Source organism: Vollenhovia emeryi, unplaced genomic scaffold (genome assembly GCF_000949405.1).
Source record: "Vollenhovia emeryi isolate VEMERY1.0 unplaced genomic scaffold, V.emery_V1.0 DF939127.1, whole genome shotgun sequence".
Lineage (NCBI taxonomy): Eukaryota > Metazoa > Arthropoda > Insecta > Hymenoptera > Formicidae > Vollenhovia > Vollenhovia emeryi.
Genome location: NW_011967239.1, coordinates 1,625,235 through 1,649,765, shown reverse-complemented (window position 1 = coordinate 1,649,765; position 24,531 = coordinate 1,625,235). Strand labels below are relative to the sequence as shown.

General features: G+C 43.8%; 1 protein-coding gene across 7 annotated transcripts in view; it reads left to right on the top strand.

Annotated features, from left to right (window-relative positions):
• LOC105568792 (MAP7 domain-containing protein 1-like) overlaps positions 1 to 24,531 on the top strand; it is a 156,393-nt gene that overhangs the window by 52,469 nt on the left and 79,393 nt on the right. For 2 of the 7 annotated variants that reach the window (XM_012024743.1, XM_012024741.1), the window contains exon 1: positions 11,150 to 12,753. The exons of 4 other annotated variants lie outside the window; for them this stretch is intronic. In XM_012024743.1, coding sequence (XP_011880133.1) covers positions 12,552 to 12,753 — 202 coding nt within the window. In that variant the 5' untranslated portion in view covers positions 11,150 to 12,551. Of the gene's footprint in view, positions 1 to 11,149; positions 12,754 to 24,531 lie in introns of those variants that run through there. One more of the 7 variants, XM_012024744.1, reaches the window with a different exon arrangement.

Here is a 24,531-nt window from a genome sequence, read left to right as displayed (position 1 = left end):
TCGGTATTGGATCGATTTCTCCTTGCGCGCATCATCGAACGTATCATTCTATCTTCTATTTATCATCATGGCGCGCGGGATAACAGGAAGCATCGGCCGAGGCTTTACAGCCGCCGGGAAGCCGCTCGCCTATGCTCCCGTGCATCGGCTTTGATATATTATACGCGATATCATATTGATGGCTGATGCATCCCGAGAGGAGAGAGGAGCATGAATGCGAAGCAATAACCCGCTAAACCACGGGCGGCTGTAAAAGGTGGTGAATTTTTAACGAGATATGTGTGCTATTCTTCACTGCTGCCTTTGAACCTCATCTTTAATCTGCGAATATCCGCGCTGCGAGATTGGCGTTTTAATATACAGTTAGCTTCTCGCGAATTATATGAAAGGGCGATCTCGCGCGTAATTTTATTCCCCTCCCCCCTGTCGTTATGCCGTGTGTATGCACATGTTTTTTAGTCTAATGTAAGAGAAAGCAAACGTATGCTAAGCACTTTTTCACTCTTCTCATTCCGCTTCTATTCTATCGACTTATGAAAAGAGATTGTTCTACCGTGCAATACTTATTGCATCGAAATATAATAATCTTAAAGTCCTCCCCCCTCTTTCTCTTCATCCTCGTTTTAACAGTCGGGGTATCAAGCAGGCAATTTGGCGGATAATGCTAATGATATCTTTAGATGCATTCCAAAAACGGCAGCACTATTATGTAGTTAAGCTACGAGCTGAGACACAGGTGCAGCCAGGAAGTCGATAAAGCGCCGCTTACCCACAGTTGTCAACGAGCGCGTCGTGCCATTTCTCTCAATTGAAAATTCCACGTCGGATTTAGAAATTATGTCCTTTTCGTTCACTATATATTATAAATATATTTCTGTAACCTTATCTGATACCTTCCGCTGTGTACAAAGAATTTTCTTCGAGCTACGCGCGTAGTAAGAAGAGCTAAAATACATATGATGTATATAGCCATCTCTGGGAACGATTACACTGGAATTTTCTTGTCTGACCTATAAAATCGTTTACACGAAGACGCACATAGCCGTCGCTGACGTCTGAGCACACACTCGTGCTGGAAATTACATTACCCGAGAAAGTTATTGGTTCTTTCTTGCGTGGATGCTAGAACGTTAAGACACGCACGAACGGGGGGGCATAAAACCGATAAGGATCAGAGCGTGCGATCGGGAATCTTACTTGCGAGAACGTTACGCACATGCGGCGGGGGTTAATTATCGCAATTGAAATTTTTACGGGCAAACCCCCGGGAAGCGATGAATTACGACGTCGTTTATGGGCTCGCGATGAAAAGATGATCGATCATGATCGCCTTGAGAATCCGGTAATTTTGCGCGCCTGCGATTTGACGCGCGAAGCACGCGATTAACGAAGACCAAAGGGAGTGACGGGAAATTCTCACTTGCGAAGACACAACGGTCTATTTTCTTGCCTTTAGCGGAAGGGTGTATTTAGAGAAATCCTATCTCTTTAATGGCGCTTCGATCGATAGGATAAGCTGGTTTCAACGTAAATGAAGAGAATTAAGAAAAAACAAGATTCGCATTAAATAGTTCAATTTTGTGCAGTCGAGTTTTTAAAAAATCAAAAATTTCACGATATATATCGGGAGATTTAAATAGACTCTCTAAAAATCAATCGGTGAATCAACGCTGAAAGCAGTGAATAGTCCCTGAAAGTTACAAGTGTACCACTGCGATTTTCAGTATCACGAGACACGGTAGTGTCTCACGCCAAGTATAAGCGTAGCTAGAACCGCGCGCGCGAGACCGACCGTAATAGTTTACGCGAGTACGCGAGTTGACATCCGATAAACTTCTACTTATAACTGCAAATCGGTGACTATTCACACATTTCAGTGATAATCCACTGATTAAATTGTAGAGAGTACAATCGGATTTGCAAAGTTTTGTTGCGTTAATTCGTTTTGAATAAGAGCCAAGTACCAGCCAACAATCATAAATGTTTTACAGTTATATACGTCATTATGCAGTTCACAACTGTCATATTTAATTGCAATATAGTCGGCGGAAGGGGAGATCACTGCGTTTGCTACCACGCCTATTCCGTCTGCGGGCATAAAGTATTTACGAGCGGTTGCTTCCTGCTTGAGCGGAAACCTGGATACACCTATGCATTATCCAAGTTGGCAAGAAGACCAGCACGTCACTTTTAGAAAAGGGGAGGATGCGGCGTCTCCCACGTAGCTCAAGGGATACGCCGCACAACGTGCTTTAAACCCAACCAGAGAGAGAGACGGGGTGATGCCGGATGCTGCAGATTCCCACGTGCAGAAGCCGAAATGCTCGGACTCGGCTAACTACCTGCGCAACCTACGCTGTCTCATGTTAACTTTAATCAGAGCAGGTCCTTCCTATTCGAGTTGTGGGGGCTGATGCAGCATCCGACATTACCGAGGGACGTGTTTCCTCCGAGTTTGCGACATGGCGTGCATATGTAGCGAGATACTACGGTAAAGTGTACTTTTACATGCACGTGTATATATCTTACATATCTCGTAGACAATTATGGTGTGTTAATTGATGAAACAAAATCTACATCGTTCGCCTTGTCATGCAATTCTTAGATCGATTAGCTGATACTCTTATTTCGAAGAAATATTTACCGTACTCTTTCGATCTCGAAAGTATCTCGGCTCTTATCTCACGCAATACGTCTTCTTTATTTTAATGTCTCGCAACGCTCGCCCTCATCAAGGCGTTTTTATTTCTTCGCACCGTCCACGGAATCGTTGTTAATCACGCTAAAAAGCGTTCCGGCCATTCGCGCGCTATTATACACTTGGTACACGAGCAATTTAATTCGTTCGAGTTAATTTACTCCGCATAATAGAAATCACTTTTCTTCGAAATCGTGACGTGCCGCGAAACGAATTTCAAAGCCCGTTCGTGGCAGAAAAGAGACAGGCATGAAACTGCCGTATCTCCGGTGACGCGGGGACGTCACGAGGAGTCGCGATGCTGATTAAAAGATCGGTCCTGAAACAGGAGCGACTTCATGCTCGGTGATGCGTATAATCTTCTCCCGTTGGAATAACGTCGATCTCTTGACAAGCGTACGAAGGTCGATTGTGAGATAGCGACAGGCGCACCACTTCCTTCTTAATTTATGCTTGTACTACGCATTGAAAAAAAACCTCACTTATCGATCGAACTTTTCATTCAAGCCAGACTTACACTTCACTGTGCATGTCCCTTTAATCGGTCTTACTTGCGTCATTATATCCTGTATTCCACGTTTCAGGAATTCAATCGAATTTGCATAACAAGTGAACGCATGTTGACTACGTGCGTCATAGTTAATTTTAAGTAACATTTATCTAAATAATATCATATTTCTCGCGTTACATTCTTGATTTCAGTTATTTTTAACTTGAGAATTGATCTACTGATTTTCTTGAAATAAATTGCAACACTTCTTTTTGTCGGAAAAGTGTCGGAGAAGACGCCTAAACTAGATTTAAAAGCGCGAGGAGAGGTCCGCGAAAAATCGACCGCAACTATTACGGCGATTTAATCAAGACGATGGAGCTAATGAGGGAACGGCACTTTTGTCCGGTCCTATAATTCTCTCGCCAAGGTACAAACGACCTGACAGCCCAGAGCACTGCCTTTGTCCGGAATTGAGCGGGTCCCCCACAATTGCGCGATTAGTACTTTCGTGCGTTTCGTGCGGCAAGTCTAGAATTAAGGCGAGCTCGAGCAATTGGTCTTGAATATTTTTATTCGACCAGTATTCGCGTGATCGTCTCTGTGAAAAACTATAATCTTCAAACTATAACACATGCACGTGCACAAAACAATTTGACTCTACGCTTGAAATACATGAAATAAATTGATATTACTTTCCCATTATAGCTAATTAATGTGTCGCTTTACACGTTATAATTATTTTGTAAATTCAAATCGCAAATTAAGATCACTTTGCTTGTTCATTCAACTATCACATTGTCAAGCAATAATTGTCGTTGGTATTTCGAGGAGCACCGCATCTTTTGTTATCAAGGTTGTCATTATCAATTCGTAGCGCATTGTTTGCTTCTCGAATGTATTATCAGCACGCGCGCGTCTGACGACTCATCTTCCAGCAGCAGGGTATACGAGATCGAGAGCACGCACGATGCGAACGCGATACTCCCGCTTCTTGGAGATTTCAAAGACACTGGAACCTCTGATAAATTCGAGTCTCCAAGAAGGGAAACATTTTACTATTGCATTTCTCGGGGAAACTTAATCTTTATTTATCCAACTCAGGACGGATTTGAAACAGTTGTGTTTCTCCTTCTTAAGATAAACACGCGGGCAGTTCATTTCGCGCGGAGAACAGGCGGAATGCGAGTGTATCTTAAAAAGCGTTGAAAGAAATCACGGAAGCAGGTAGACCGGTCCTTCGGAACCCTCCCCGGCGGCTTCCAATTTACTTTCGCGTTTTCCCTCGGACGATGCTCCCTCCTCGCTTTTTCTCCCCCGCCCTGCTCGACTTTCGCCGGCCGCGCTCGCTCATTTAATTTGCGATCGCGGCAAGAAACGGCGGCAAGAATCCTCGAAGACGCGGAACCGATGCGGGCACGACGTAGGCAAGAAGATCCACGAAGAAGGGGATATTTATTACCGTTGCCTGAGAAATTATCGGCCGTCGTTCCGTTCCGTCCTGCGCCACGGTGGAAACGATCCCCGGTACGAAATTATTGGCGTCCCTTTGCGCGTCTTCCGAGAAACGATCGGACGACCTAATTTTCTCCGCCGTGCCCACAGCGCGATTCTCGCGGCGAATAAAGGATTGAAGATCTCTATGCCAATTATGGCGTTCCGTTAGGTTTCGAGGCACAGAGGCGAGGTTTGCAAAGTTGGAAATTGTACAGGGACAGGTTTCGAGTTGTGAACTACTTGTAACGTACAACAATAAAGTTGGAAAATTCATTGTGAAACTCTGAAACTATTCGAAATCGCACATTGCACACATTTCTTTTTTTACCAAATTGAAGATTATCGGGTTGCGAAGTGATACAACAGTAGCCTCGCGAATTTATGACTCTATAACATCTTTATTCCGGTGAACTCTCTCGATCACGTATCTCTTGCGAGATTCGTAGATATTTAATTTCACGGCTCTTCAAAGTCTTCCTTAATAATCAGCAAATAACCAGGAAATCATTTGTGACTTTATTTGCTATAAAAAGCAGCGAGTGCATCCAGCTTGTTTCGAAAAAAAGTCGCTACTTCCTGCAAACTTAAAAGCGGATGCAGCGATACATTACTTCGTGCGCTACCCAACACGTAATTTGACATCGTAATCTCTGCGCCGCGGCGACTAGGTGTGTTTCGCATCGAAAATAATCGTAATCATCCTCTATTTACTCGCGATACGAGCGCGAATGTATTGCACGTGTCGGCAGCGGCCGGCCGCATGATTCTGGGTCTTCATTATAGTGCGCGCGCATTGATACGTTCAGAATGCAGGTTGGGAAGAGAGAATTCCGAACGAGTAATGATCGCCGATGCACGCAATAATCATCCGAAGATACTGGTGTTATTGAAACAGAAACGGAACCGGATCGCGTAATGGACGCTGTTAATTATCGCGGATGAAGCATTCAGTTATCCAATTACGCGGAATACACTATTTCATGCCGATCTGTAATGTCGCAGTTTCGACATTGTCCTCCTCGACCGTCGAAACTTACAATTAGACGAACGTTCGTACGTGACTTTTCGAGTCATTCTGATCTTCGCAGAATGTAAAGCTAGCGCCACACCGAGGGGGGAAACCGCTGACCAAAATCTTGCACACCAAAGTCTACTAATGCCCAGAGGGAATTACTTTACCTTATTATCTTATTTTATCTTATTTATCTTGTTTTATTTTACTTTATCTTAGTTTATCTTTATAATGACCCAGCAAACCCTAATGCCCAAAAAATGCCTAGTAATGCCTAGTACTTTTCTCATTTCGGTCCGCCATCTCGAATCCGCCATTTTGAATTTTGCATTTCTGACCCTAGAATCAGCGATCCTAAAAACCTGAAGAACCACCGTAACCTTCATTATTGATTGGCTGCAAAAATGTGCCCCTGAAAAGGTTACCGCGCGAACGTCAGCGCAACTGTGCATCCGCGATGCTGCTGGAGCTTCGTCACGACTAGAGACCCTGTAATCAGAGACTGGACATAAGAGTTCGTCAACTTCCTGCGAGTGAGAGAGAAACATAGGCTATCTCGCTCTTCGTAACGATCGTAACGATCGTTGACGAGCTCTTATGGCCAGTCTCTGATTACAGGGTCTCTAGTCACGACCGCCCTCGGAAAAGCCGCGTCGCGAGACTCGCGGAACGCTCGCGGAAAACGGCACGTCATGGCGATGGGAAACGAGAGAGGTAGTTTCGTCGCTGGCCGCCGGTAGAACGCGCAAATTGCGACATTGAGACACGCGCCTGCCGTATCCTCGTTGAACAATCATTCGCGGGAGAAAGCACGACGGAGGTGACGCAATTTGTGACGCGTCAATCCGACTTCCCGTCACGCGAAGAAAGGATTGTCTTTCACGGAAAGCTGATCCCGACTAACCACGTTCATATCGTGACATTTAGCGCGGGACGGAGGCGCTTTTACGTGCTCCATTGGAAAAAGTTCTTAATATGTCTATTAGCTATAACGTTAGTTCAGAACGGCATGTCACTTTGCTGACGTGAGTTTAAAGTTCGAAGTACTATAATTGCTTTACAAGTAGGAAGAGCGAGCGATCTCTCTTCTTGCCTTTTCCACTGGCCTTTTATTTTACGTATGATTAATGATCAATTAAATTGCCGGAATTAATATCGTAATTTAATCGACCTTCACTGGTACGATATGATTATTTCACTGTTACGCTATGATTATTTCACATCTCTAGTTTACGATATTGCATTGTCGAATGATTAATGAAACATTCATATCTCATTAATGCAATTTATCGCTACAATTGTCTCATTATCACGAAGTTATATCTCATACGTAACGTTAATAAATTCAATTAAAAAATAGGGCGATTTGATTGCTCAACTAAATTCATGATTTTATTTTTTTTCAACGAAATTGTGAATGCTTCCTGTGAATTTCCTGCGAGGTGGGTTTATAATTAGTGTAAGTGGCACAGATTATTTTTGGACTAGTGTATCACGAATTGCTGTCACGTCCCAGTAAACGTCTTTTCTTCCTCTGTATCTTGTCGTGAATTATAAGAACGTTTCGAGGATCCAAAATAACGGTTCGGCAATCAGCCATCGCTCCTCAAATTTTCATCGCTATCAAGCCTACATCTGCGTTCTCCTCTTTTGCGGCCTGATCTTCCACCTGCGCGCTCCGGTTCGTGTACAATGCGGTTTATATTTAATAAATGTAGCATCTCCACACGTTCGAATATGTACAATGACTCTGGTTTAAAATGTTGAAAAATATTTTAAGACACAATTTAGAAAAGTTGGTTTTACATAAACCATTGTCAGGATTGTGACAACAAAAGGTCCGTATCGCAAGTCATCTATGCGCATCTTTTATTCGCGTGGCTTTTGCTCCCTTCACGAGGCCGATACGAGCACGTGTGATAATCGATGCGACACGAGCTCTCGCTAGTAACAAGTGACAAGTAATCTCCGTCAATCAATGCCCGTCCTTGGTGCTCGGGTGGCGCGGTGTCGCTTGTATCTGGGAAAGCCAACTGGTGAATCTGGTGAACCTGGCATATGAAGTCTCCATACAGGGACATCGATCGTCCTTTGAATGACTTCGTAAACGAGGCACGCACGCGGAAGATCGGGCCGCAAGAAGCGGCTCGCTACGTTCGTCGAGTACGTAATGGTGAATCAATGATAAAAACCCGGTCGAAGAAATTTCCTCGAGGTATTGTTGATATTTCCCTTTGTTAGGAATGTTTTACATCGAGTTAACAATCAACCGAGCTAACACATGGAACAGACTAAACTTAAAATACAATTTACAATTCTTTCACATAAATCCCGGTCTCACATAAATTCCCTGTTAACTTTAATAGTGTAACCCGAAGTTACGACGATTAAGAAGAATGGCCCCGCGTCTTGCGAGAAAAGAGATTACAATGAGAAAACAGATTTTTCACACTTTGCGGTGTTAATGTTGACAAATTGCAAAGTAACGCCAGGTTCAAGAGACGCAGTTATCTAAATGACAGCCCGTAATTAAGACAGACTTAGCGAACTTGACGAATTTCCATTGCATGTAATGTATTACCATGACATCTAGCAATATACGTAATAACTGTAATTTTCCAGTAATTTTACGACAGTTATCAAATGAAAGTAGTTATCACATTAAACGGGTTTGTTAATTTTATCACTGGAGAAGCATCGTGTTGTAATTCCCGTCGCAGTCGATTGGCCCTGATCTCTGAATTACTGCGTGAAGCATCGCGCAAATAAAATCCAATGGCTCCGTTTATCCGCGAACCGACGCCGCCGTCGAGACGGCGCGCGTAGCGTCTCCGACGCGTAGCGCGTGCGTAGCAACAGAAAAAAAAGTGACCCAATAAATCCAAGAGGAAAGTCTGGGCTAGCGGAGCAGCCGTTAGACGTAACGATTATTATTTTCCAGTGCTTTTGCAACTGACTCGCGCCGTCTCGCGTTGTTCCCTGTGGACGCTTTTTCCACCGCTTATCCTTAGCAAAAATAAAATCCCCCCCCCCCCCAGGAGTGCACGATCTCATCATTCACGTTACTAAAACTATTGAATATGCTAAAAAGGAGCTACCGTGTTAAAATCAATATTGCAAAGATTAGAATTATTGTAGATTGTGTTTGTAAATTTTTTAATTATGCACAGTTGAAAATTTGTGTTAAATTTAACAGATATCACATGTCCCAAACGGTCCACACATTTGTGTGTTAATTTAACATAATATGGATATGTTAATAAATGATCACACTAATATTCTGTTAATATTTTAACACAAAATAAATGCAAATCTCAAAATAATTTGAAATAAATTTTGTGTAATATTAACATATCTTTAATGACAAAATGAATTTTAAAAATCAGTTAATAAGTCAAATGACGGTTCGAAATCACTCTCACTTATGTTATATAGAAGAAAATCAACATTTTATTCTGTAAATTTTGATAGATAAATTTTGTTACTAATAATATAGAATATATGTGTTGCGTCAGATTAAAGATAAGTACACATTGCGTTGTTTTAACGTTTTTTTCAGTTATTTTAATAATTTTACGTTTGAGGTCAATTAACACAAGAGCAATATGTTACATTAACACATGAATGTGTTAAACATTTAACACAGCAATTCTAACCGGCATTTTTTTAACAAGAAAACACAAAGTTTTCAACTGTGTGGATCTACTCTCTAAAAATTAATCAGTGGATTTATCTCTGAAAACAGTGAATATTCACTGATTGACAGTTATAGAGGAGAGTCCCTTATTATGAAATAGCAGGGTTTTTGCCAAATTAATAGGTATCATCTATTGGTTTCATCGTAAATTTATTGCCTTTGGAGTGAAATCTGTTTAGTGGAAAATTCATCGTTGGACCGTGTAATCGTTGTGAACAAAGATTTGTGATTAAATTTTGATGTTGAAAACCTGCTATCTCATATTAGAAGCCTGTCTCATAATATAGGACTTTCCTTTAAGTATAGCACTGAATAATTGTAAGCTAACTTACAAAAATTTTTTAATTGTATGTCCTGTACTCTTTAACAGTCAATCAGTGAATTTTCACTGAAAACAGCACTGAATAATTCAGTACTATACTTATAATTGTTTTCAGTGATAATGCACTTATTGACTTTTAGAAAGTAAGTAATTATATTTTCTGTTAATTTTTACTTTAAACTGCTAGTTTTGCTCTGGAAAAAATCCATTTTTTAAAAAGATTTCGGAAAAAGATGTGTCATTAACGATTAACATAGACGAACAATCGATTAACCGCAAGAAATGACCGCATAAAGTGCTGCGAGATGTTCTCGGAAATGATTTGTTGCATGCTCGGTAGTTTCGGTGCATATTCGTGAGGTGCATTTTCCAGCGATAAAAAGGGTCTTGCCGCAAATTACCGTAACCGCAACAAGAGCCGTTTCTTACGTACGGCCGCGATATTCTTACAATGCGATTCCGCATTCGCCCGGGTCTAGCACCCACGTTTCTTTGCGATTTATGCCAGCTCCTCGCGCACAAATCGTCGGCCGCGTTAATGGACATGGATGATGCGCATATTTAAAGAGGGGAAGGAGTGGCGTATGCAAAGTAACAAGTTTTTTTAACGGCAACTCGCAAAGTCCAGCAACGCGGTTGAACGATGTAAAACGACGATAGCGATATACAATAGTTAAATTCGTTTGGGTGCAAGTTACAAACGAAAGTAGAATCGCCTTTGAATGCAGACCGCGGAGACTATTCTGTTACCGCGGTCAAATTTATAATCCCCTTTTATAGACGGTTTCCAAGCCGTCTAATTGCGCTGATTATGACCCAGAAAATGGCCGTGGCCAAAGCTATTTTAATGGTCGACTGGCTCGTCCGACGCCGAAAGGCGTTCGTTCCTTTTACGTAATCTCGCGCAACCGGAAGGAATCGCGCGACAATTGCGGCACTTCTCGCGTTATTTTTCCGCCGAGTGAAATTATTCCTCGAAATTAATTTTCAAAAGACACCTATTATTACGTAGAGCATTGTTGCTAGTAAAAATGACTAATTTTGCTGCCCGTCGTAAAACTACAATCAACACTAAACGCTTCTATTCGCGGTTTCTAGCCGCAGGGATGCCCGCAAATGCTTCGAATGCCACAACGAATCTTTACTCTCTCTCTCTCTCTCTCTCTCTCAGGGAGAGTAAAGATTCGCCGTGGCATTCGGGTGGAATCTCGCACGACGCAACGCGAGCGACCAAGCTCGGTTCGCGCGTGCACGTGGGATCGGGTTGAGCTTTTCTGCGCGCGGGGAGCTCCGTCTCCCCCGGCGCGGAAAACGCATCTGTCCGCCCGCGCTGTATCTCTCTGGGCGCCCTGTCGGTCGTTTCCGACGTCCGTCGGTGTCGCTCGTGAACGCGGCGAGACGGACCCACTCAGTCGAACGCTGACCGCCGTGTACGTGAGACCGCTCTTGAGAGAACCTCGTGCCAGCCACGCAGCCACGAGTACCGCCGGCTGTCGAGGTCCAGCTGTTAGACGAGCCGTCAGACCGACGGTCCAGGCTCCGCGTTACTTGTTCCACGTAGCGACGAGAGCGGATCGCGTTCGTCCGGTGTCACCGGGAGGCTCCGTCGACTGACTCGTCGCGCGAGCTGTCAAATCCCTCGAAGAAACGCCACCGGGACGACCACGTCGTCGAGACAGCGGCGAGGAACGTGGGCGGAATTAATTAATATCCCGCGCGCTGCGTAAATAGCGGAAGGCCGCGCCGGCGACGGTGTGCATCGAATAAGTCCGCCTGCGGCGAAACAGATAGCGCACAGCTGACGGTTGCGTGGGATGCGGCAAGGTCGGAGTCGGCGAACGGCGCGTTATTGGTGTCTGTCGCGAGCTGTCAAATCGCGGAGCCGCGGAGTCGCGTGTCTCGTCGCGAGAACGAGCGCGTCTCGATCCCTCTCTCGCGTCGAGGCTTAGCGGGAGATCGGCCTTACGAAACTCGCTCCGAGCGCGCGGGGGGTTTGGGTCTCGGCGTCTCTTAAACGAATTTAACGAGCGGACCCGTTCGGACAATTCGTGCCACTTTACGCGGCGAAAGATCGGCCCCGGTGCTCCCTCCTCCTCCTCCCCTCTTTCTTTCTCTCCGTCGTCGACGCGCGACGTCGAAAGTTGACTGACCGACGTGACTCACGGGATTACGAGTCATTCTCGAGCTGTGGTGATTGTCGCATCGTGTGATCGCGAGTGCGTTTCTCGCGGTCTTATCGCCTCACCGTCGAGAAAAGAACAACGATCGTATGATACCGCGTTGTTAACACGTCGTCGATCGCAGCTTGGGATCGCATTACGAAAGAAGTCTATGACTGCGAAACTCCGTTCATCGCTGACGCGTGTCTCGTCTTTAACGTGAATCAGCCGGGGATTAATCCGAGTCGGAGAAGAGGGAATTGAAAAAGAGCGAGGCTTGCCAGGACGTGCGTTGCAACAATCGTCACTCGAGCCATTCGTATTCTTCTAATTAAACTTGACAGAGAAGATCTCCCACGATGACAGAAGACAGTGATTTCTAGAAGCTGCTGCGTTCAACATTCCTGCGACTGATTCGTATCGCGAGTCGCATTCGTTCGACTCCCCCGTCACCTCGACAAGGCCGGGCGACGCGCGTTAACTTGCCGATATCAGGATTAAGTGCCCGAAGACGGGGGCTGTTAGCAAAGGCGGTCACGTGCCACCTGTTACGAGCCGATCCGCAGTGCGGAAAGGTCACGGGTCTCCGTCGCGGTTCAGCGTGTCGGGCGTCGAGGGGTCGCAAGAGGATGCGACTACGCACCGCGGCGCGATCCTGGCTGAGCCTGGCGGTAGGATGTTGACGGCCCGATCGGGGCCTCTCGGGCTCGGCGTGCCGCGAACCCTGGGGCCCGCGGAGGGAAGCGATCACCTCTTCCTGCTGCCGGAACGTGCTCTCGGCATGGACAGCACCCACCTGCGACAGGACCTAGCCGGTCTGGATTTTAACCTGCACCTCAACCTACTGCACACGGCGCCCCGCGGCAACGTCTGGCTATGTGAGTGTCGAGCGGCGTTCACTTGCGTGACGAGGGACGAGAAGGTGTTGTAATTCTCGAAATGCCTTCGACCCGGATTCCCCTCCGATTTTACTCGCTCCGAACTCGTTCTTTCTATTTCGCCCGGTCTCGAGGAAGAAAATAGTTCTGTATTATGCTTCTATACAACCTGATGATGAAAAGGTTGAATGAACGAGTTGAATGAAGGAGAATGTAGATAGTTGAAGGGTAAACTAAAAAGTTATTAGAAATAGGAAGTTGACACTTAAATATTTAAAAGACAAACTTGAAATCTTTTGTTCAACAAATAGAGAGGGGGCGTATTTTTAAATTTTCTTCAAATTAATTTAATTTCTTGGAAAGGATAATGTTATTTTGTCCTGCATAAACCGCGTAATCCCTATGCTTAGGTTTCTATCCGTCCATTACTCCAATTGGCGGGTATCAGACCCTCGATTATCTTGGGTAAACCGCAGATAATGCGAATTTGGACATTTGCCCATCAGGTGAATCCTCGAATAAAGACTTTCTAAATAGCTTATCTATGCGAATAGGGAAAGTCTCTCATCAACTTATCTGAATAGGGAAAGTGCCTGAAATGATAGCATCATGTTTTATGACCCTTTGTAAAACAATGCGTTATACTATTTTTTTAAGAAGTCTGCCATTGAAATACCCAATTTTTCAGTTATTTTGAAATAAACAGATAACGAGTTGGAATATTGACACTGTTAATCTTATCTGCGCCGTAAAATCTTCCTCTGGCAAACAATTTCAAAAACCCGAGGATTCTCGACGAGGTAAAGTAATGCGATTATTGCGCTGAAATATTTTCTAAAATGTATCTTTTGCAAGTCACGCCTTCCCGCCGTACATTCACAATTTTTATCGTGCGAGAAGATTGTAAACGAGGCTTCGCTTTGCGACGCCGTGAGAGCATGTTCTCGTATCGTATTTCTCGGTACTTTATTATCTTTTGGAGGTGTGTACCTCTGCGATACCAGACATCGTAACGAGACGCATTGTAAACCGGGTCGCGCTTCTCTTTCGCGATCTCTCGCGTGCCGTACCAGCAATGGGCCCGATGGCTCGCGGCACTCCGGCGATAGCTCTTCGGCAAAAAGCCGCCAATTGCTCTCGCGGGATCATCGGATGCGATTTTCATTGGGATTTCGCGGGGCGAAATTGCGAGCGGAGAAAACTGGGGAAGGAGAATTATCGGCAGTCGGCTGCTATTCGTAAACTCTTGCGAGGAGAAACACGGAAGAAGATAAATTACAATAGCGTGTAAAAAGGATGTTTCGTAGCTGTAAGAAAGAAGCTAGGCTTCGAGACTCGGAGTCCAGAAAGAGGTGAGAGATACAGGGAGAGAGTTAACAGGTGCGCCGCGAAATTATCGCCAATTAAGTGCTTTTTTTTGCCACCGCGGTAAAAGCGTAAAAGCCGCGCTCGCGAATTGAATACCGCGCAATTACGATGCTCCGTCATCGTGCCTTTTTTTTCCCTCCGCGATCATCCCGGCACGAGGCGCGTCCGTTAATTTGGCGGAGGGAATTTAATTAACGCGAATTCGTGCGCTCGTTTTCGTTGCGCCACGCGCGCGCCAAGTCGCGAACGATTCCACCTCGCAGACGTGTATTTATTAAACACGAATGCATCCATTACGTCTTACGGTGCCTGACAATCATTATAACGTATTTCTTTTCTCATAATCGGCGATAATTGGAGCGGGGTAGAAGGAATAATTAGCGTGCGAACACACGCTGGGTATAAGTTATTACATGTCTGGCCGAGGACGTTCTCCTCGGTCGCAAAGTCATTTTGGCGCCATTAACGGTAAAACTATACGTTCTGATTGCGGAATGAGAGATTTGACGCTGTTGATATATGATGACTTTATAATTGCATCTGGAACATGTTACGAATCTTAATCCACTCGGAGCTTTGCGTCTCCCAACCGATGCAAATTATTTGCCGAATGACAAAGAAGTTGTCCCTTATTCGCTAGAGCCTAATCTACAATGTGCGCTCTGCATCTAGAAACATTCTATTTTATACAAACAGATCAAAAACGCTTAAAACGTTGTGTAATATACAATTTATCACCTTGCACAAATTTTTTAAACGTATTTATTGACTACAAAATAGAATGTTTCTAGACGCAGAGAGCACATTGTAGACTAGGCTTAAATAACGAAAGAGTTAAGCCAACGGCACACGATACTATTTTTTTCCTACTGGATTGCTTACGAGAATCAATAAGGACGCAAAGTTGTTAGATCAGGTGACTTAAGGCTAAATTGGCTCTCGCAAACAATTCAGTAGGAAAAATAGTATCGTGCTCCGTTGACTATATATTCTATCTCGTCGGGTGACAATCGACTTGTCGCAAATGGTGACGAATGGAAAACCGAATACCTCACTTAGACTTTCCCTAAAAAGTGATTTTCCACCTTTTTTACGATCGTAATAAAAACACAAATCTTTGCGGTAAATATCGCAACGTCGTTCCCGTAGCTTTCTGTAAAAGTATATAGTAAACGTCCGCTTTTGTTGAAGCATATTAAACTACGCGCAAATAAATTTCTTGATATTTTTATCCTCGGACATGAAAGTATAAGTAGACAGAAATGCACTTCTTACACATGTATTTACTTCCCAGTTAGGAAACCGCTGTGATGTCGTAATTTTGCATGCGAGAGCCAAGAAACGTCAATGAAACTTTCCTCCACGCGAAACGACTGCTCTTATCTTAATCGTTGCTAGTTATTATAGGACAGTGGATGAAGATACACTGCCGCCAACCATGATTTCATTAAGAGATCGTGGCTGTATTTGTCCCACATCACATTAACGGGTTACCCCTTATTCGATACTTAATGCCGAGCGCGAAATGACGCGTGACGCGTGTAATGCTCAGAGGTTCGTGCAAAATATCGGCCTGACGATCGCGTGGAAGTCGCCGTATCCTCGATTGAACATTAATAGGAGGTATATTAAACCGGAGATAGGAGGAGGGGGGCGTTATCGCATCCTCTCTTGTGCCGCGCGCGATTACGGAAAGTCCGGCAAGAAGATCGTTACGATTTATATTTATCAGCGGTCGACGTACCATATTATTACGGTTTTTGCAACAGCGATCAATTCGCGGCGTTAGTGCCCATATTCGCGAGGCTCGTAATAGGAGGATGTTGCACGATCTCGGACATGTTCGGCGGCATATTTTGCCACTTGTTGTCCTTTTTCCTTTTTTAATTACGACAGCTGTCCCCCGCGCGCGCTCGACGGCGCCGGCGAAGATTTATGGAATCGCACGGGATGTGTTTCCATTTGGCGCACCGCGGGTGCCATCGGATTATCCCGATGGTAGACCGTGTCCGATTTGATATACGGAAGTACTGCGCTACGTTTCCTAGTTTTCTTGCTTCGTTAAAATATACGAACCACGCGGGAGAGACGCGGCGTTGACGAATAGCTCGGATGAAATCAGAGGGATCCCGGAGAGTGCTGTCGAGTGTCCGGAAATTAACCGAGATCTGAAAGTATTTGTGTATACGGAAAACCGGATATCTAAAAAGAAATCCCTGCTGTCCGACTAAACAATTCAAAAATGTGAGTGCAAGAATAGCACACCCGTTCCAAAATCAACAGATCTTTAAAAATATGAAGAATACACGTATAATCTTTTTAAGTTAAAAGACTAAGATTCATATAATGTTGATTGCCTAGAATATAGACGAGGGAGAGACTGCTGACCAAAATCTTGTACACCAATGCCCACTAATGCCCAGTGGGCATTACTTTATCTTAATATCTTATCTTTATAATGCCCCGACAAGGCTTAATGCCCAAACTAGTGCGCCTAGCAATGCCGCAAATCTGTACATCACAATGCCCTCGGCGGTTTACCCCTCGAATATAGATTAAAAATATCGTTCTGATGTTTTACTATAATTTGTGTTAAAATTTACGATCCCCGCGCGTCTAAGTGGACAATAGTTTTTCGAACGAATTGACGCAGGTGTCGCAAAATTATTTTTCGTGTCTAAGGCGTAATGTTAGCATTACGCTTTCGAATATCAATTTGCCAAACGAAGACAGCGCGAACGCTTCATGCTCGAACTGCAGGTTCAATTCCGAGCAAATTGAAACGGGAGCAAAACGGGCTTACGAAACTGCGAGTTGCCATATTTGCGCGTTGCGGTTTTTCGCTGGTGCTACTTCACAAGACAAGCAAGTAATCTAGCTAGAAAACTAGTAGAAATAATTCGTTCCATGTGTAACGGGAATTAATTAAATGTCTTAGAAATATCGCCGATGATAAATCTTAAAACTATTACGAAGCTAATGGTATTTACAAGCGCAAAATACATGATCGCCGATTCTGCGAAGTTTACAGTAATTTAATAATTATTTCTTGCAATATATAGCGTCGCGTGTGCCGGGAGTAACGATGAAACGATGACAGCTATTTACCTTAATATCGTGGCTCGATCAAGGCTAATCGAAGAGATTGCCTCTTGCGCTGTATGCGCTGTCACATTACGATGATTTACAACTGCAGCGTGTCACAGCACATCTGTCTGCTACGCTATTCCCTTATACGAAGCGCGATCGGTATCAATGGAAAAGTTAAGGTAGATAGAAGCGATAAGAAGCGCAAGGTACCACCGAACGAGACATATTTAGATGCAAATCCCACGCGTACAATTGCTGCACAAAAGCAAATCCGCCCCTTCCCAGTAAGACTAATCTCTTTCATGCGCGAGATAAAGGATCGTTGAATAATTCAAAGCGCGAGACATTTACGAGACGCTATTGTTTCATCAAAATTAGGTTACTCATTTTTGTTTCGGTCACGTTAATTAACACGCGTGAGCAATAGTTTTCGTTCCATCATTAAACGCGCTAATGTAAGCTCTGTCTTTAAGGTAGATGGTCACGATATGAATATCCGTGTAATTTAATAAAACCTTGCCCCGCCGTTATCATTACCCTTGAGCGAGCACGACACATCATTTGCATCGTCACGATTACTTCACGCCACAGTCGTAATCTTACATATTGCGCGACAGACTTATTTTTAGTGGTCGCGGTAATTTTGCTTGGTATTTTTTCCACGTCAAAATTTTTAATACACACATGCACACACATTTTGAAGAGAATCGAAATTTATCAAACATGACTTGGTGCGGCTGTGTATAATTGCAGAACCTTTTATTATTCCGAACCGTTTATTATATGGGCATGTTTTTAGGGCGTATAATTTGGATCAGATTTTAAAGTTAATATTTTATTCACTTATCAGCGATAAGTGAATAAAACTCTTAAATGATTCATTTCAAAGGCCACAACTCAAGATGTTAAAATACCCGATAGCAACGTTGTCCGTCGTTATTCTTTCGACGAATAAAGTTAGGAAAAAATTGACTCCAACGCGGACCTTGGAAATACGCGTCGCCATTCAAGTCGAGGCAGTTTCTTTGTGCCTGGCCGTTTATTCCAGTCGATTGAACGTTCGGGCCGGATTGCGGCTTGACCGACGGTAATCCGATCGCTCCTAGTCTAATTATCCGAGAAGGGCGACTCGTTGCGATGGTATCGTCATCTTTCGCAGGTTCAAGATTAATGTCGCGCCGATAAGCGGCACAGAACGTTCCCGTAATCACGTTCTCGGTTCGCCTTTTTTTCTTCCCTTCGACGAGGCGGCAAATACGCGCACGAAGGCATGTATGCTAAAGAGACGATATTCTTTCGCAGTCTAGGCTAGTTCCGCGATCAAGACTAATGGGCTGCGGCTTGGACGCTGTTTGCGATAAGCGGCACAAGTGTGTCACGGTTATTAAAAGCTTTCGCGGTGAGACGTGGCCAGCTAGAGCACTTAGAGCGTGCTGGAGCCAAGTCGACATAGCGTCGTGTAATTTCTCGTTTTTCTCGCCCACCTCAACGTTAACGTTTTTTTTTCTTTCTTGTACATTGCACTTGGCTGATGACGGTTCTTGCCGTAAATCAAAATTTTTGGAACGAAAGTTTCCGACTCGTCGATTTGATTGCTCCTGCGAAGTGCGATCATAAATTCGGCATTTTTATAGCGGACGTGCTAAGAAACGTTATAAGCTTGAGATAAAAAACAAATTCGCGGGCAGTCGGGAGGGAAATTTAGAAAGTTCTATATATCATATTAAATTGCTTACGGAGATTCTTATGCTCTCTACGTTGCGTACGAAGGAATATTTGTTACGGCAACAGCTGCTACGCATTCAGCTCGACCACTGTGTACGTGCGATATTTACGAAATTAACGTGTCGTTATTGTGCTGATGACGTCTACGGAGTCACGCTTTGGACAATTACGCGGAGTGTTCCCACGTTACATCGAGTTATAGCGATCGCTGCGGGCGTAGGACGAGAATGTAATTCAAACTGAATTTCGTAGTTAATGAGGTGAATCAACGTAACACACAAGGGCTCTAACCACGCCCCCATGTGGCGAGGTCTTTGCAATTATGCTCGGGGAAATGCGCGGATTGACCGTGCCTCGTTCTCAAAGCCCGGAAACACGTGTCTCGCGATGAGACGTAATCGGCAAATGTGTAACAAGGTGAACTCACGCTGAACCCGTCTTGTTACACAATCGTGTTACGCGTTACCCCGGGGGCTTTTGTCGCGGCGACTCAACAAATCGCTGTTTACACGAGCTATCGATCGCGCAACGAAAATTCAATTATTCGAAACGAACGGGCGATTAATTTCTACCGTAAACGTAATTACGCCGATAACGTTTCTCCCACTATCGCGGCCTTTAGAGCTTGCGGAGAAACGGACGAGACTCGACGAGACTCGGAAACACTCTCCGTCGCCTTGAAGCGTTTTTGTTTAAATAAAAATCCGATATACCGCGAGTTTCTTTCATGATTCCTTGGCGTTATCGATGACTGATTGATACGTCAATACTCAAGTTCACGTAGAATTGCGCCTACCTCGTCGCTGGATAAATACGCTTGTGTTTTGACAGTGACGTTTTATGGGGATCATCAAGTCGCGAAGGGTTCGTTGCAACCGGCATGAATCGCTGCTTTAAACGTCCAAGTCTCTCGCAGTCAAGTCCGCCTTTCAGCCCAAGCATACGCGATGACTCGGTGATAGAATTATGGGGAGATATTTAACGGTCGATAGCTATTCCCGATGGCAGCGGTGACATTAGGTTTCTCTCGGTGCTCGTAAAGAGATCCTCGAGGGAGTGTACCGAGAGGCGCCGATACAAAGGCGCTGTTCTTTGTATTCATTCTTCGAGAGTCAACCTATCGATTGAGGCAACGCCGAGGAAGATACGCGTATGAATGCGCGGAATGTGTAATGATGAAAATGTATTCGTGTGTTGCGCCTCGACAAAAAAATCCAAGTTGTAATTAACTTTTTAAATGATGACTCTGGATTTATGTTTCCCTTAATATCCCCGTGACGAGTCGTGCCGCGCTCGGTGAGGCTCACAAACGAATGGTCCACGGACAATGTTAAATGGTACCACTGTGTAATCATCGGGTGAACTTTAAAATCGATATATCGCTGAAAATAGTACGGACGTGGCACACTTCCTTATGCGGCCTCGTTTACGAGCTTCACGCGGTTTGTCAAGTTAAATCGCTAACGAGCAGAATTAAATTCCTGCAACCCTTTATACACACCTTAACACTTACGTATCGATCGGAGCAAACGTCATTTGTTATCAGTGTCTATAATTATACCTTTTATCACAAGATACTATGTAATTAGTTTCTGGAGAAGAAATGGCATTTCGCTTAATCGACATGGTTTACGATCGCACGGTGAAAGTGGAGTTTTCCGCGGGCAGAAAAACACGCGAATATTTTCATCGCAGAATTTCGTGGGAGGAGCGTAGCGCTATTAAAATACCACGCGGCGATTTATCGTTCAATAACACGGACAAGAGTGTGGAGAACGAGGAATATTCATTGGGAGAGTTGTTTCACAAGAACTTTGTCTTTCGCTTTCAAGTCCCCGACGGTTCTCCCGCATGATTTGCAAAAGCGCGCCTCGCTTCCTCGCCCCAGCCGTTTCTTTCCGCGTCGCGCAATCTCGAAATTGCCGGCAAACACGCCAGCGCAAACTCACGGAATTTACGCAAATGCGTACGGCTGGCAAGGTCGACCATTGGCCGAGAGAGTCCCACGATCAATACTATAGACTCTGCCCCCGTTTCGTTCAACTTTTAAACGAAGCTGGGCAGCGTCGTTGTCTTCTGTCGTCTTCGTAATTGCGTTAACTCATCTTTAAGGCCTTTTTATTAAGCTTGTAAATTATTCGTGTTTCTAATCTTCTTTTAAATAATCTTTATAAACGGTGGCAGTTTTCCACGTAAATTTTATCTCGCCAATTATTCTCAACCATTTTTCCCATACGGTTGGCACGCCAGGGCGCATCCGGTTTATGCGACTTTTGGAATTCGCAGCTGTTTGCCAAGCAAACGGCACATTTTTATGTGACAGCCGTGCTGTAAGATAGCTCTAGTAAGTCCGGGTCTCGCTCTACGACCGTAAAGTCCCACTACCTGGGAAGATGGTATTGTTCATTCAGCGACCAGTTTCTGAACGGGAACTCAATGGTCCGGTTAAACGCGTTACGTACGTCCAACCGGCTCGACAGCCGTCCATTTTATCTCGATCACTTAACTCCGCTATTATTTCCTATAATATGGTTCTCGCATTTTTTTTCGAATTATTAACATCGTTCGAGCGCAGAGAGTCTATAAAATAAATCAATGCTTTTACGATCCTCCTGAATGAAGATATATTATAATTTCTTTCCAAACCCTCAAACGACTCCTGATATTTAAGGCGATTCGTGAAATGCGATAATATTTTACAACGCTTGAAATAAAATATGTAGCATCGACATATTTTATTTCTAACATCACATAATTGCACGTAACATAAATTTGCGCAGTAAAATTACCCAAGCTATACATTTCGTCATACAGAGAGTCTAATTATATCAAAATTTACACAGAATGAGATAAGTAAATACATAGTCACGTCAAAGAACCAGACAGATAAAATGAGACGTGGAGAACGTACGTAGATGGAAGTACGAAAGAAATCACGGAGCAAAGAAGGTAATTTCACGCTATCCTGCTCGACAGTTGGTCTGTAGATACAGGTATCGATCGCGCGATCGAGCGAAGAATGCGCACTGCCGATCCCATTTGATTATTACGTTCAGCGGGACACGTAACAATAGTGGATGTAAAATAACATTTGCGCACACCATCGTTAGCGCGTTACGCCGATTTCTGCCGAACTCCGTGCTACCGCGTTTTAATTAAATCCGCCGGACGCGTTCCATTTCAAAATCCGGCATTACTTCGAACGTTTACGCAACTTTACGATCGCTCGGCAGAAATTTTAACGTGTGCACCGGTCCGTAATCGCCATCGGCCCCGCTAAAAAGCGATCGACAGTATCGCGTGCAAAACACGTAAAAAGTATATTTAACAGTTTTTCCACGTGCAGATTTATTTTACACCATTTTCGCGGTATGTTTATGTTCCATTTATCTTGCCGTGTCATAATTATAATTTCTCGTGATAATCATAGGGAAAGTATTTTTGCGACATCGAATTTGAGACTCAGGTTGGCTTACAGTATTTTACGACGCTACTGTCTCTAGTATATAAAATTCTTTTAAAGGAAAATTATTTTCTAGAAAGATGACGTTTTTCAGATTCACTGGTTTCTTCGTGATGAATCTTTAATTGAAAGGTGCTATCGAAGTATTTTAAATCCCGCAGATGACAAACTTCGTAAGAAACTTGAGAATTTCTTCGCGCAGTTTTTTTCGAGACTGGATGACACGAGCTACTTTAAGATCAAGTTCGCGAACCTGTTTTTCGTGAATTCTTCGTTCGTTGAGGGAATTTTGGCGGGCGAAGGGCGTATCCGGAAATTCGTGTGCACCGGCTGGCGGTCAGAGGATCGATCGTTATCGCGATTCATTGTCTCAGGGCAAAGACGGGTCACGAGTGACGGTTTATCAAGGAGATTATCTAGATGGACTCCGCCCGTTATATCGGCTACCGTGTAATCGACTGTTACACCACGAACGAAAAGAAAATCCGCGAGAGCCTGCCTTGCCAATCCTGCCGCGTCACGCCGTCTCATTCGCGATAGAAACTTTGCCACGTTTTAATTCCTGGAAACCGCGTTTTTGCACCCCCGAGAAGGGATTGCTGCTTGAATTTTTATTAATCTAGAATAACAAGAATAAGTAGAACGTACACTGCACGAGTTTATCAGACTAGCTTTCTAAAGTCTAAATAAAAAAAAATTTTTTTATATAATTTTTCAAGGAAAACGTTGCGATTACAATTATTGAAATGTATTTACTTAAAAACGTGTGCCAATGCACACTTGGCAGGCTGTTAATAAATCTTATGAAAATTTGTAATGAAAATCTTTTCTTTTCTTTTTTGGCACGAGACTGCACTGTAAAAAAATCACATGTAAAATTACAATTATTATAGTGAGTAACATTGGAACCATCTGTTAAAGGTGTATATTTACATACGTCAGTGAATTTACACCTCATATATTATTACCTTATATAACAAGTAAACTGCTTGCTTTTAATTGTATAAATTTTACAATTTTCTGTAATTTTTCATCATGTGTAAACAAGTATTTACACAACAGAGAGTAACACAAAAATTGTTTGTAAAAGTCTATAAATTTATATATTTCCGCTATTAATAGTGTAATCGCTACACTCATTATGTATGTAATTTTACATACTTTTTTTACAGTGTGACTGTTCTAGTAACGATATACAAATGCAGATTTAAGAGTGCCTATTGTTCTTCATGCGGAGTGTGTCGAACAACGAAGAGTCGTTGATGCCACAAGACCGGAACTTCGCTTGCGTTCATTTCCTTTCGTTCAGTATCACCACGATTTGTCGTATCGCGCAAATACTTGTCTTGAGTGAATCGCTTAATGGATTACACGGAAAGCCGATGCCTTCCTAAGCATCCACTTAACAATTTCTAGACAAAATTCAGACATGGCTCTATACTTGTAGTAAGTTAAAAGGCGCTTGAATAAACTTAACAAGTTCCGGTCCAATTAGCCAAAGATTTCGTCGCGGAGTTCGCGGGTCATCTCGTTAAGAGCTCTCCAATTAGCGGCGGAGCTAGAGTTGTCATCGTCGCAGATGAAAGGTATTTATTTGATTTGCACATCTTTCAAGCCGATTTAAAAGAAAATTCTGTTAATAAGTTAACTTCTTACGATAGTGCGATAAAATTCGATACGGCGTTTGGTTCGTAAGATGGTAGCTATCAACATCTTATTATCCGATGAAAGGTTCAAATTAGTCGAGAGCTAACAGTTTTACAATCCTGGACGATGTCTTGACTTAATGCGGTAAGGAATCTTTGTACGCAAAGAGGTTGAAAAAGCACGCGATAAGTGCCTTCTATTAGGAAAACCTACTTCAGGCGGGCGCCCCGCCACGCAGCCTCCTCGTCTTCCTTGTGTCGGCAACATGTCGCACTTCCAAGAGAAAGTACGCTAAGCTCAAAGCTCCCCGATGCGTGACTAACATCGCCCCGTGGATTGCGTGAAGTTCGATCGATCGCACAGAAGCGATTGGTCGATGCACTTTTTTCCGTCGGATCCGATTACTCCGCGATTTATGCTTCCTTCATTGTTCCACTAGGCGCGCCTTCGCGCGAATTTATCTCCGTGCGCAAATATCGAACTTG